Source organism: Nelumbo nucifera, chromosome 5, assembly GCF_055504915.1.
Source record: "Nelumbo nucifera cultivar China Antique chromosome 5, China Antique-T2T, whole genome shotgun sequence".
NCBI lineage: Eukaryota > Viridiplantae > Streptophyta > Magnoliopsida > Proteales > Nelumbonaceae > Nelumbo > Nelumbo nucifera.
In genome coordinates, this window is record NC_142653.1 from 16,200,544 (window position 1) to 16,215,869 (window position 15,326).

The 15,326-nt window shown below is 36.7% G+C and overlaps 1 protein-coding gene across 1 annotated transcript; it reads left to right on the plus strand.

The window, feature by feature from the left end:
- The first annotated feature begins 1,217 nt into the window (after nt 1-1,217).
- On the plus strand, nt 1,218-9,428 carry PFK5 (phosphofructokinase 5). The gene is made up of 13 exons (XM_010268069.2): nt 1,218-1,857; nt 1,999-2,089; nt 2,934-3,007; nt 4,155-4,266; nt 5,061-5,156; nt 5,311-5,412; nt 5,525-5,599; nt 5,939-6,079; nt 6,262-6,378; nt 6,471-6,575; nt 7,247-7,327; nt 7,629-7,757; nt 8,912-9,428. Exons 1-13 carry the CDS (start codon nt 1,568-1,570, stop codon nt 9,077-9,079), a joined length of 1,581 nt encoding a protein of 526 aa, XP_010266371.1. The 5' UTR covers nt 1,218-1,567; the 3' UTR covers nt 9,080-9,428.
- The last annotated feature ends 5,898 nt before the right edge of the window (nt 9,429-15,326 follow it).

A 15,326-nucleotide genomic window follows, 5' to 3' on the forward strand; every position in this document is an offset into this window, starting at 1 on the left:
TGCTACATCATCCAAAAGGAATTGGAATCTGTCTCACAAGAAAAACCATTGAATTTACCGGTTTCTCTTCTTAGCATGATTTTAATAATCGTTTTCTAACCGATTTGTTGATCTCTACCAGCCAAACGTCAAAATAATTTTTAAATCGCTGATGTGGCTCTGTCATCGTGCCGATTTATGAAAAATCGGCATCGGTCCCAAACTCCACCATCATCTATCTCCCCTCGCTGAAGACAAACCTAAATGCCAAGACTGAGAAAAAGAAACAATTGCTTGCCAAATTATAAATGCAAATATATAGCGTGCAAAACCTTATACTTTGTATTATTTTATATGTATTTGTAATATATATATATATATATATATATATTTGCATTTTTTTACTCTTTTCAAATTGAACCAATATAGATAATCAAGGTCAAGAGAGAATGTCCGCTTTGCAAAGGAATAAAATGAGAGTTTCTTGCATCTATTTTTATTGTTATTTCTAGCTAGTTTTTACAATGCATATCATTCTTTAGTATGTGTTTTGTTTCGTTTACGTTTTTTCATTCAATATTTGTAATTTATTTGTTTGTAAAACCGAAAATGATAATAATTGCAATCGTTTATGATAATTAGACATCACTAGGCTCCACATCAGTGTAACAGTGAAAAACGGTCGTATAGTTCGTGGAAATTTTAAAAAATAACTTCCCTTAATGATAGACATGTACAAAAATCAAAGTCAACTTTTATCATTTTAAATGCATAAAGAAGAATAAGAGAAAGAAACCACTTAAGTGGCCGTGGAGGGTTAACGATGGCCCAATTAGATCTGGAGAGATAGAAATCGTCACAAACCACGCAAGGCCCATGTGACGTGATATCAAGTAACATGTGCCCATGGGAAAAGAAGGTTCATCTGCTCCCACGCAACTTCAAGCCATCCGTGTTTCCAACTTTCAACTGAATTTCAAATTATAATGGCTGTTTGATTGGAATCTTTCTTCTCGCTTCATTCTGTTGCCAGCCAAGTTGTACACATTTCCCCGGATTTCCATTCAGATTGTAACAGGTGTTGCTTCAGTTCAATGTGTACTGTCAAACTCATAGAGTTTAGGTATTTACGAAGTAAACGTGTCGTCAGACCCCCGTCGCATGCCGATTTGCGGAAATCCGAACTTTGCTAAGGTCAACTTTTAGCAAAAGCCATAGCCGGCTTTCCCGCACTCTTTCTTTCAGACCCTTGTGTCTACCCATAAGCACAGGTTGGTTAAAAGTCAAGTGGTAATTTGTGCGTCCATTTTTCCCAGAGAAGCCGCTTACTCACTCAGTCAGTCTGCACACTTGCACAGAATTGAAAAGAAACGAACACTTGAAAAAGCCGTACGTTCCGGTCCAACTGAGTTCCTTTCCTGCTGTAGTGCTTTGCCCTCTCACTCCCTCGAAAAGGCTTCTCTGCTTATACTCTTCCGAGTTTTTTTTGGTCTATTTCTTTGTTCCCTTGGAAAGGTTGTAACCTAATTTCCACCAAAAGAGTCAAGAAACTGCAGGAGTGAGAGAGTGAAGACAGATTTTTCCTTTGATGGACTCCATTTCGCCGACGATCGGCGTAAAATTCGTCGCTCCACTGAAGAAACCTCCTTGTTTTTTCGGGTTTTCAGGCTCCAGCCTTCCGCGTTTGCGATCTTTCGATAGAATTTTCCAGAAAAGTCGTGTCTTTACTGAGACCAGGAATCCGGCGATAGACTTCAGTGACCCTCATTGGAAAACCAAGTTTCAGGGGGATTTCGAGAGACGATTCAACCTTCCTCATCTCACTGACCTCTTCGACGATATCGAACCCATTCCATCTACCTTTTGTCTCAAGAGCAGGTTTTCTTTCTGTTCTTTTACTTACTTAATTCCCAATACAGTTGAAGTTCCTTCATCCTCTTCCATGGTTTTCCTCCGTTTTATTTATTTATTTGTTTAATCATGAAATTGTCTGTTTTTCATATCCTTCTTATGTTTCAGGCTCCCCGTGTCCGAGGAGTTTGCAGATGGTTATCCATCAGATGAGAAGTGGCATGGATATATAAACAACAACGACAGAGTTCTTCTTAAGGTATTCCTGCCATGCCTTTGTGACTTTCGACTTTGCATTGTATAAGGGTATTTCATATTTGCCTCCCCAATTATAACAAATAGGCTATGGGGACGTTATGTTTGTAAACAAAGACTTCCTTCTCCTTTCGCCTTCTGCAAGGGATCAATATCAGTGCTCAGCGGTTTCTGCTTCTCTTAAGCTGGGTGATCTGTTGATGTTACAAGCAGAAATACTAAAGTAGTGCAAGACTCATAGAAAAAGTTCCAATTCTCTTGATCACAATAATACTTGGCTGTTTGCTGAGCACATTTTGAGGATCCTAAGACAAGGATCAAATAACTTAATGAACAAATGCTGTAATTTAAGGTGGGGATCTAGTTTGGAATTGAACTGATGAAAATCTCATTATATAAATAGTTTTATTTCTCAAAAGGCATTATATATAACTGTATCTTGATAGTAATCAGTATTTTACCTGGCGATATCTACCTCTTTGTTTTTTAATAATTGTGCACAATGAAGAATATCATGTCAAAAAATGTTATTTTAATTCCAAACCAGTAATCAGTATCCTGCTTGCAGAGAAAAGGAAATGAGTATTATCTTTCCAGTGATAATTCTGCTCACTGAATAGTAAATAAGCAGAGGACATCCAGCCTGACTTTTTTAACTTACCATGTATGTAACAGCTATTTGGTTTCTATTGTGAAACATGAAACCTAGTTCCCTGCCTGTGCTGCAAGGTCTTGTTTTGACTTAACAAGGCCAATAAGTTATATTCATTCTGTACACCTTATGTTTCCAGGGATTTCTATTTTCCTAATATTATTTAGACATAAGCTAACCTTTATCCAATTTTCAGGTCATACACTACTCCTCACCTACATCTGCTGGTGCTGAGTGCATTGATCCAGCTTGTACTTGGGTTGAGCAGTGGTGAGTGTGTAACTGAACTTGCCTTCTCACGTGGTTGTAGGTCATATGCTGTCATGTTTAGCCATGAATGGATGTTTCTTATGATGTAAATGTACTTTTATTGCTGTGAGGGCAAACAGAGGATTTTGTGATTAAATACCTATAACTTATTTGATGTCAAAAGAGAAATCAAGGAAGATATGTTGAAAATTTTAGTTCCATTGATGCATCAAAATATTACTTACAGAAATGTAGTTTCAAATCAGTAATTAAAAGCTTCTTGGTGAGTTTCTTATAACTATATTTATAGAGGAAAACCTTTCACAGAGAAAAAAAGAAATATGGTGGGCAAGATCCGCCATCTGGGGAACATTTTATTGTGTTTATGAAAAATCTTATATTTTTCACCTATTCTCTCCCCAAATGGCAAAGTCACGGATTGTTAAGTTTTAAGAGCCATTACCTGATGTTGATCCTGGCTATCCAGGTTTCTGGAGCCTTAATTTACTTATGCCCCTCTCCCCTCAAATGATGGGCAAGTATCAGTTAAAAAACCGTTGTCATATCATAGAATAATCACTTTATTGCTTCCACTTTTTTAATTGAGAATATGGGAACTTTGGACTGCTAATATCTCTCGAGGAAAACACCATCAGAAAGTTGAGGTCTAGGCCCTCTAAGGACTGAGGGAGTGAACACCTGAACAATCTGAGGATCCCCTTTCTCATGGATGGCTCATAGTGGCATAATGTTGTGCATGACAGATATAGGTAGGGTCATCTAGAGGAGCCTAGTTGACTCGATTTGCCATCTGTAAATGCATACACACTGAGACATTTGCGGAGTCCATATGCTTTTGGACTTTCAATTTTAGAATGAACCTATGAGCACCTGATAGAAGTTTTACTAGAGCCTTAAATTAGTCTTTATTTCATCTGGTTGTATAAGTTCATCCTGATAAAAGCAACAAATACCAATATCTACAGTGCAAAGCCTTGTATTTTGTATTTATAAACCTGTATTTGCACTGACATATTTGTATTTGTACTCGTTCCAAACTGAGCCTTAGTTGAATTATGTTTCATTTGATGATCACTAATAAGTGTCATAACAAATGCCCTTTAACAACCTATTATATCTAATTGATATGATCCTGTAATCATTACAGGATTCATCGTGCTGGTCCACGTGAGAAAATATACTTCAAACCAGAACAAGTAAATGCAGCAATTGTAACTTGTGGTGGGCTTTGTCCTGGTCTTAATGATGTTATCAGACAGGTATTTTATTTATAATAAACTGATCCCATAGCTTTATATATTTTTTCAATGAACTCTATTCAGTTTCCCATGATTCATTTGGCATATTTGTCACACAGGATGATGTAAAAATCATAGCTGTATGCTCTTGATGAGTAAAAAGGTATTATTAACATTGCATGATAAAATTTTGTGAAATACTAGTAGAAACTAGGCATCTTTGCCATGTCTTATTCATGAACAATATAAAAAATAATGTTCTTAAGACTCAAGTTAAGTGGCATTTACTGCCTTGATCTTGCCCATTGTTGCCACTGAACCACCTTTAGTGAAGGAAGATCACGCTTGAAATAACAGAGGGGGAAAAGGCTCAAAAATGCAAAAAGGATTTCTTCTGTCTTGTAGCATCTCTAGATACCCAATAATAAAAAAACATCTCTCCCAGTCCACCTCTCTCCATGAGGCATAACCATATCCTCAGGCCCTATATGGTGCAAGGATAAGGGTGAATGGAATTTTCCATTCATTTAAGCTTTTCTTAGTCTTGAGCTCCAGACAACATTTTCCCATTTTCTCACTGATCAAACAACAATCATGGTGTTACCATTAATTGCCAACCTATAAATAATGCGGATGAGAGTCTGAAGTGATAAATTCCTTTTCCCCTTTTCAAAATTATTATTGCATAACCTTAAGAAATACTGCAGTATTAATTGAACTGGGTTTTTGTTTTTCATTTTTATTCTTCCCATGAGTGAATTCATGAATTTGAGTTTTTGGGATTTGTTTGCTCATTTGACTTTTATATACTGCAGATAGTTATCACTCTTGAGATATATGGTGTAAAAAGGATCATGGGGATACCTTTTGGCTATCGTGGATTTTCTGACCAGGGAATACATGAAATGCAAGTATGTTTATTCATCCTCACTATGGCATAGCACCAGGATTTAATAGGATCATTTCTGAATAACTAATTTATATTTTATAGCACTACTTCCTAGATTTCAAGAGGTACCTCTATAAGATTCATTTATATGTATTCAATCTGATTTTGATATTTAGCTAAGTCGGAAAGTGGTCCAAAATATTCACCTTGCTGGTGGAAGCTTGTTAGGAATTTCACGTGGAGGTCCCACCATCAGTGAGATTGTGGACAGTATGGAGGTATATAATTTCTCATTTCATATTAGCACATTATTCTTAAATAGTTTCCTTAACTTGTTTCCTATTCCCAGGCATAATGTATTCTTATAAATTTGCTTGTAAATGGTGTCAGGAAAGAGGAATCAACATGCTGTTTGTGCTGGGTGGAAATGGTACACATGCTGGTGCAAATGCAATCCACAATGAGGTTGTTGAGTCTGCATCCACTTCAGTTCAGCATTATCACACCTAATATATAAACAGATGTTGCCAACATGCAATGTATTACAATGTCTGTTTTGTGCCGACTTATATGAATGCATATGGCTTGAAATCATTAAAAACTGTGAAGCAGGGGATTCCTATTTTACTTAAAAATGGATGTTGCCAGCATGCATTTTAGAGTCACTTTGACTGGGATAACCAGTCCTAATTTGCCTCCTTGATTTCTTGTTTTGTTTTTTGATATATAGATTATGTTCCGGTTCTGGAAGTTTACATTCTTTTTCTCTGCGAAGGTTCATTTGATGTGGTTCAAAATTTTCAGTGCCGAAAAAGACGCTTGAAAGTGGCTGTTGTTGGTGTCCCAAAAACTATAGACAATGATATTTTACATATGGATAAGACCTTCGGTTTTGATACTGCTGTAGAAGAAGCACAACGGGCAATAAATTCTGCCTACATTGAGGTATAAATTGACTATGACACTAGTAACAATTTCTCCTTGTGTATTTATTTTCCTTCCTCAATTCTGTACATGTATCAAGGTCCCTTTCTCAGAGATACCTTCTTAATATCAACATTTGTGCCAAACTGAAACTTTTATTCATTCACTTATATTTTTTAAATTTCTTTTCAATCTCTTAACAGGCACATAGTGCTTATCATGGTATTGGCATTGTCAAATTGATGGGTCGAAGCAGTGGATTTATTGCCATGCATGCATCCTTAGCTAGTGGACAAGTTGATATATGTCTGATACCAGAGGTTTGTTTATGGCATGATGTTCTCTCTTCTTGCATTCTAAGTTTTGTTATTTTTATTGAGAGAATCTAAGTTTCATTTTTGTTTGATTTAAGGTACCTTTTCATTTGCATGGTCCCAATGGTGTTTTGAAGCATTTGAGGTATCTAGTTGAGACAAAGGGATCAGCTGTAGTCTGCGTAGCTGAGGGAGCAGGCCAGGTTGGTTATATGCTTTAGCTCCAGGGTAGTGGCTTCAAAAAATATGAATTAAACCATAAACTATGTAATTTAATTTATCTCATTCCAAGCACATCATTCAACTTCCCTTGCATGTTGTTTCTATTATTGAAAAGAAAATAGAGGGAAAATGTCCCATACATGTTATATTTTAACACAAAATAATAAAAAAAAACAGATTTAGTACTTTGAATCTGCGGGTGATTTAGTTAGGGTGAAATCTTAGCTTGAGATTGTTTAGGTTCTACAAAGAATAAAAGAGGGGGGGAAGAAAAAGAAACAAGAGAACCATTTTCAACTGACCACACATACCAAGAAGACATAAAGTAGTGCATAAATGACATCAAAACAAAACCCCAAAATTAACTTCCACTAGAAAGTTTTCAGTTCAATATCCAAAAACATGAACTTTCTGCGTCTTTTCTTTACTTTCCAACCCTTACAACTTCTTTGTATACAAATTTATTATTGATAAATTAAACTATACATATATTAGCCATGCAGGGTAAGGTTGATTCATCAACACATATGTTCAAATATACATACATATTTATTTGTTAAACTCTCTTTCAAGTGTTTGCTTCTTGTGTAATTCCCTGCTTTCCAAATTCAGATGTTTTGTTTTATTGAACTCAATATTGTTTTTGGTGCAGAACTTTCTTGAGAAGACTAATGCTACAGATCCATCTGGAAATATTGTACTTGGAGATATTGGTGTGCACATTCAACAGGAGGTCAGTACTTCTATCTGCATACTATGCCTTTGGAAATATTGAATTAGCTAAGAAAGTACAACAATGCAGTACCTATAGTTGTTAACTAATAAACACTGTTTACCTTGTTGAACTTTAAATAGTTATTCCAAGAGCATTTTTAGTATTTTGTCCTATGAACTTCAAAAGTTTGAATTGTAATGAAGGCAATAGTTGTATCTTCAGGTCTAACCTTACCTTTCACACTGGACAAAATTTGTAGGCCATTATGTTATAAACAGCCACTTTATTGTATTGATTTCCATTTTGATATTTTATTCAGACAAAGAAGTACTTCAAGGAGATCGATGTTCCAGCTGATGTGAAGTATATTGATCCCACGTACATGATTCGTGCATGCCGTGCAAATGCATCCGATGGCATTCTTTGCACTGTTCTAGGACAGAATGCAGTGAGTTACTCTCTTTGCTCATGTTCTGTAGCTATCTTGGTGCAAAGTTTTTTAGTGGCCACAATTCAGCCTAAGTATCATTTATTGGTAATGTCCACACAATCATCATCATCTAAGCCTTTTCCCCAATTATAGTGTTCACATGGATAATTAAGCAAATAAAAAAGCAGGTGTGCGGAAGATGAACACCCCAAATGAGAGTTGATTTTCTGATCAGTTTGTTGTTTTTGGGGATCCCCTAGGTAGAGTTCATTTAATAATGGTCATGATCCACCTACACTATTTTCCTGTGAAACAAACAACTTGGGGATTTCTCATTTTCTCTCCCTTTATTTTTATTCTGAATTGTTTTGCTGTTCATTAAATATTATCAGGTTTCTTCTGGGGAGAAAGTGGTAGTGGTGTGGCTGTTTTTTGTTCACAGAAAACATGGCTCTCAATTAGACCTGGCAATTGGGTTGGGTGGGTCGGGTTTGGGTTTGGGTTGGGTCAAGACATTTCAGGTTGATTTTCGGGTTGGGTTATCAAATGCTATACCCTAACCCTACATGTTCGGGTTAGGGTTGACCCATGGGTCAACTCGGGTCATCCCAAAAAATAACTGAAATTTAAAAAAGTAAAGAAAAAACTACATGAAAAATGCCAAAATTAAAGGAATTAACCTTAAAATTCTAAATATAAAATAAAAAAACTTGGAACACTTAACAATTTAAAGAGTAAACAATAAATAGAAAAAATTAAAAGAGTGAAAACTTCTAACAATGCATAAATAGTCCCAATTAGACTTGACAATCGGGTCGGCGGGTTGACCCATGACCCAACCCATTTTTCGGGTCGGGTCAGACCATCTCGCATTCAGGTAGCTAAACATGAGACCCTAACCCTGTTTTTTCGGGTTGGGTTGGGTTGGAATAGAACAGTATGATAGGACAGGATTACGCCTTGACCCTAAATAATTGTTATTATTGCTGAGTTGGGTTTGTAGTGGTTTTTATCATCATTATCATGATATCATCATCATCATCCAAGCCTTATCCCTACTCTATGGGGTTGGCCACATGAATCCTGTTTCGCCGGTATATTCTGTTTAATGCTGTCTATCCATTGTCAAATTTGTAGTCGGTAGTGGTCTGATAATTGCATGGTTTGAGCAGGTTCATGGAGCATTTGCTGGATATGGTGGCATTACAGTGGGCATTTGCAATACTCACTATGTCTATTTTCCAATTCCTGAAGTCATTTCTTACCCCAGGCAATTGGACCCTAACAGTCGGATGTGGCACCGTTGCTTGACATCAACAGGGCAGCCAGACTTTACGTGATTATAAAGACTAGATACCGATTTATTCCAAGAAAATATGGATTCTATGCACATTGATGTGTAAATAAGAACAGTGAGGCCGGCTTCCGAAGATTGAGAAAACAAGTCGGCTAGAAATAACACAAGTGGATTACTTCCACTTTGCAGGGCTTCAAAATTTTCATGTAGAATTTTGTTAAGATTTTGGCCTTAACCTCATGAGTCATGAGCCATGAGTTATCGCGGGAAATAATATTGAAGAGGAATCAACCCACATTCTTGGAATGGTTCTGATGTTTTGTATTAGATATTGTAATAAAGTTCAAAGGCCAAATAACAAGGATTCTGGTTTCATGTCCAGCCTTCTTCAATCATAGTTGGTCAGATTGCTAATCTTCTTTTCAATTGTTTTGGTTCGACGTAATTAAATTGGTTCTCATGGATCTGCATTCTGCAAGATAAACCACGGAATCCGATAAGTTAATGGGCTCCTAGGACCACCCCCTCCGTGGGCTAGTGCATCATGTCGGCCTACTAAATTATGGGCTCCGGCTCCCCCTTACGGCTTTACCCATATTTTTTTCTCACAAAAGTCAAAATATCTATTCCCTCTATATAAAGGAGAGTCTTTTGCACACGTGTCATATAGACGGATATTTATACACGTGCATGGGCTCCCAACTTTTGACCACTTATTATGGTTTGAAAGTCGAAACAAAGATAAAAGATCTGTGGCCGGTTTATGCAAAAGAGATATGCCAAAATCAATCCCTTTTTATTTACCATAATGCCATTGATTCCTTTCATTTTGACCTGGTCAAAGATCAGCTCCCTGTAGTCGCGCCACGTCACCTTCAGAATTACTATGTACAGGGTAGTCACGAGGAAGCAGAAGTAATTGTCCTTTGTGGCAGGGATACGTGGTGGAATCTTAGACAACCAACAATGTACAGGGCTGTTGCTGATCCAGTTCAAGAAGACAAGTCGCTGCGTTTAACTTAATTCAAAGATGAACATGAACGCGCTTAACAAACAAAGTACTCTAGTGGCCAACGATGCTCTGTAGTCTGTACTGTTTTCCTTCTCAACTATTACAGACCACAGTCTACACTCTACACTACAGTATAAGAATGTGATTAATCTAACCACACTGACTCTCTAACCATGGTTATGCGTGTACTTAAATAAAACTCTCTCTCTCTCTCATGTGAGCACTATCAATCACTTAAATAATAAGGGAAAATGCGCTTTCTGGGATTATATTAATGGTGCCTGGCACACCATCAAAGTAGTTGAAAATCAAAATGCACCCTCACAGTTCAGTAGTTCACACACACAATCACTCTCCTCTCTTTAAAAATTAAAAGGTTGTAGCTGGAGGGCCACGTGGTGCCTGGTATAAAAGAGAAACCATAAGCTCCTCATGTCTTACCATCCAAAGAAAATTCATTCAGAATGAGTGACAATAATAGACAAATGAATCCGTTCTCAGTAACCCACCTGTCTTCCTTCTCACTCCTCGTCACCATAACCCATCTCTCTCACTCCCTCCAACCTCCACTCCATACTTAAAAAAAGGTTTCAGCATTGGGTCTTGTGAAGTCACGTAGGCATCATTCATTTCCATTTTCTTTTTTCCCAGACACAACGACCAATTTCTCATATCAACAACACACGTTCGATTCTCGCGAGAAATCAAACAAAAATATAATAATGATGATCAAATGAATGCAGTGGTGTCGAGTCTTTTCTGATGATCAGATTCACAAAGAAAGCAAGAGACGAGATGGGGGGTGGGGGCCAGGTTTAATTTCTCCGTCTTGCTTGGCAGGTAACCTTCATCTTTTGTCTCTCCTCTCTACCTACCTTGGGTGGTTTTGCAGTAGCAGTGACTTTAGTTCTGTTCAGCAGAGAAAACGCTGACATCTATGATACATAGCTCTCAGGAGGCACACACACACACACAGAGAGAGGGAGTAATAATAAGTTTGGCTTTTCAAGCTGACCATTTTGGCTTATGGTTTGGTTAGTTCAGCATTTGGCATTTTACAGTTTCAAGGTTCTTGTCTTGTGTTTCTGTTCGTCTGTCTGAGATCATGTTATTAAGAAAGATAAGATGCTCCAGGTAATGAAATTGATAACTTAATTTAACTATGTACTATTCGACCATGCTCCGCTGTTTTTGTTTGGTTAAAAAAAACGGAAAGATGGTTTGTGGTGAAGGCATGCTGTTACGTACAATGTACTTGTTTAGAGAATGAGAGCCAGCATTGAAGTGGTCCTCTTCTGTTTCCCAACACCTCCTTAATTTGGTTAACAGAAAAGGAAAAAAAAAAGAAAAAGATAAGATCAAGAAGCCACCATTAATGGCTCATGCTTCTCCTTCAAGTATCAAGCATCGGGACTGCTGATATCATCATCATCCTCTGGTAGTCCTAATACTCACTCAGTCTGTTGAACAGACTGCAACTCCATTGTGCTTGACACTTGCAATAATTCAATGACTATGGAAAATAAGCAGACAGCTCGGACCGACTAGAAAATATTTCTTGTTGCAGTTTTCAGGTTTTCTTGTTCGCATTCAAATACAAACAATATGATATGAGAAGTAGTCCAGTGATTTCCAACAGATATACAAGCATGGACCCAATAATTCAACAGTACTAAGGTTGACAATACGACGACCCAGATGAGATTTATGCATTGATGGATCATCTTAAGCGGTGCTTAGCTTTAGCCAGTAGAGATCACCGAGGGCCACCGCATGCGGCCAACCGGTTCTTCTACAGAACTGTAGGTAGTAGGTTTCTACAAGGGATTGGAATTGACTAGCGCCAATATTAAATGAATGGTTTGGACGGGAAAGTAGTGGTAGCTATGGCTAATAAGGAACTGGTCCCATGTACTGCATCTCACGTCCCTGATTATCAGGATCGATAGATAACAGCATGGCAATATTCTGCTTATCAATGTAGGACAGTGAGAAGCTTGTCTTGTTGTTTAGACAAAAACAAGCCTCCAATCCCATCTCTTCACCTTGGTTGTGTTTGGACGACGGAACGACATGGAAACAGATATTGAGTTGAGAAACTGTCGGCAAAAGAAGGCTATCCCCCAAGAGAGTGCTAGCTATGTGATGAGGAGAACCTGTACTCTGGCTGTTCATCTCTAGTTTTTTATATAGAGATCTGTGCACCTGGACCAGCAGATGATCCAACCACATCTGTCTATATATAAAGCACCCAAAAATATATATATATATATAAAACGATCGATGACCTCAAAAACAAATAGCACCCTTTTGTTCAGTAAGTATATAATATATTGAACTCCATCTAAATATTGAGTTAAGTAGTTTTTACATTCCGTTCTCACTTGTTCAATAATGAGAAACAGAATAAATAACGAAAGCCCACCCTTCAAATCCTTGCTTCCCTGAAATCCAACAACCCATGGAGCTCCGGCAGCTGGCAATGCAAAATGGAATCACGTAGTACGTAGATGGTCCCTCATCAAGAGCTATTATTTGTAGTACTGGAAAGAAGGTTTGCATAATTGGGGTACGAACTAGACATTGCCTGCTATAAGACATGTAGATAATCTACCAACTTTGGTCCCTCCATCAAATTGAGTGTTCTTTATTATCCAACATATGAACCCTTCACTCAACAACACAACTTTTGTAGTACCTTGTAGGACAAAACACAATGCCGTTTGTCTTGATTTGGTATAGATGAATATGATCACAAGCCTAATTGCTTTCTGTTTCTTTATATCCCCCAAAAGGGATCTCTCATGCATTTGAGAGTTGAACATTTTCAATTCAAGCACGGTGAGCTTAATAAAGAGAGATCCCTCTCTGGATCATACTAGTTATTAGTTTCGAAGATGAATGTTAAGTCCGGGTATTCTTAAAATATTAAGCAGTTCAAAAGATCCTAGAAATCATATCCATGTTTATGATAAAAAAAATGCATAATTAGCAGGAACAAAGTGTTGAAATATGCATGTATCAAGAGTGGGAAGGAGAACTACATATAGAAATATGCCTCTTTACAAAAGTAACAGGTCTAAAGGATCAGTTCAAGCTAAAAGTTTAAGCCATGGTTTTCAAACGGCCGTTGATTAGGACGGTCAGACCATTCAGCCTGCGAACCATCCAGGTAATCGGTTCCGTTTTATCCCAAACCCAGTTTCTAGCCAAAAACCATTGAATCAGTCAACGATCCATTGATCCGGATTGTCAAACCATCGATTCGTTCAATAGTTTTTGACTTTTTTATTTTAAATTATTTTTTATTATTTTTTAATTTTTTTTATCAGAACTGACCATCCGCTCAAATCGAATGATCAAACCGTCAACCCAAAAATCAGTAACCAGAATAATTTCATTTCTGAATCGTTTTTTACAACCATAGTTTAAGCTGTTTGGTGATTAGGTTTTTAATCTTACATGCCCATTAAGCGTTGACAAGTACAAGCCCACCTATACCATGCGACAAATAAGTTAGCTAGCCTCAATAATGGAAAGAGGATGTTAATTAGAGGGGAGATTCGGTGCAACTCAAGAATAATTTCGTCGCCACTCCACCCTTTTAGGTGTTAGGGTTGAGTTGAAAATGAAAATGGCAGGGTACAAAAAATGGGAAGAAACGAGCCTATGTTTCACTAGAAATTAATTACAAGAAAACGGTTTTTGACATAACAATACACAACAAATTAGTTGCGTTTCCTCCTTACGAGGTGGGGTCCACTCACTTTAAGTAAAGACAAAAGAAAACACAAAAAGACAAGAAAAGAAAAAGAGGGGTTAAAAGGAAAACACTCATTCTCTCTCATACGTTGTTGGGTGACCTTTGGACTCTTGGAGGGGTTCAAGCAAGAATAAGTTGTTAAAAGTCATATCCATAGCAAGCATCTCCAAGAAGAACTTGCATGAGTGTTTATTCTCTCTCGAGAAGATTTGTTCTTATTTTACTATTGTAAATCATCATTTTGGTGAAGATTTGAGCTTGAGTCAAGAGGGTTTCTCTTGATGATAGTATCTTTGGTGCACTTCAGAAACAAAATCATGTTCAAAGAAGCTGAACCAAAGACAAAATAAATAAGAAGAAGAAGGAAGTTTTTCCTATCTTTGCCCTAACTAATTATACATACTTGTTTACACCCTTATGTGTCCTACAAGGAATTTTCTTATTCTAATAAAACACTCCTTATTATAAATCTTATAAAATCTCTTCAAAAAGAAAACCTAATTGAAGGCAAATTTGAAAATCCCATTATAACACTAATTTGATAAATATAAATTAAGATAGAAATTCTTTGGTGGCACTAACTTGCTAGAGAACAATACATTGTAATCACATTATTGTTGCTATATTAGAGAATTTTCTGAGTTAATGTCTCTTTGTTTTTTTTTTTTCTTCACATTGAAAAAGTTTCCATGTTAAAAATTGGTTCTATATGTTTGCTTCTTGTTGCTTTAATGTAAAATTGGTGCTGTTTATTGCTTATGGTTGTTGTTACTTCAAGCTCTATTAAGATATAAGTCTATTTGGAAAAGCCTTTTTCACGCTTGGATTGTGCAGTGCAAAATAAGGTACTGTGATTTCAGAGTACTACATTTTACCAATAACGTATTCTGAAACTAGAAACTGAGTATTCGCAGGCAAGTCTATTTTTCATATTGCTTCCAAGTGTTGCTAACCATTTTATTATGTTTTCGAAACCTACAAAATTAATATAAAAAGGCTAGAATGCTAGATAGAGACATATTTGGTCAATTAAAGAATAATGTAGATGTTCAAATGGTCGATTGCTTCTATTCAAAATTCATTCTGGTCCCATGTACGGATGGAATGCAACAGGCCCACAACAGCATTGAAAAAAGACACAGAAAATTAAAACAAACTATAATAGGTGGGCTGCTTATGCATATAAAAGCTTAGTACTAATGCAGATACCAATCATCTAATTTACTCCGATGGAGTAATTCCCAATGGCTGAGTTTGGAAGGAGTACAAATGTAAATATGTAGACTGTAAAACCTTATACTTTATATTATTTTGTATGCATTTATGTTGTACATATTTGCATTTATATTTTTTTTTAAATTGAGCCTATATTATTCATCAAGTTATTAATTATCCTTTTTTTTCTTAATTTTTTGTTCAAACCCATGTCAATAAGATTTTTTTGGTAACAATGTCAATAAGGTTATTTGGTTCTTTTGACTTAGGTTGTGCTAGTCACTATTTCTGTTTCAACAA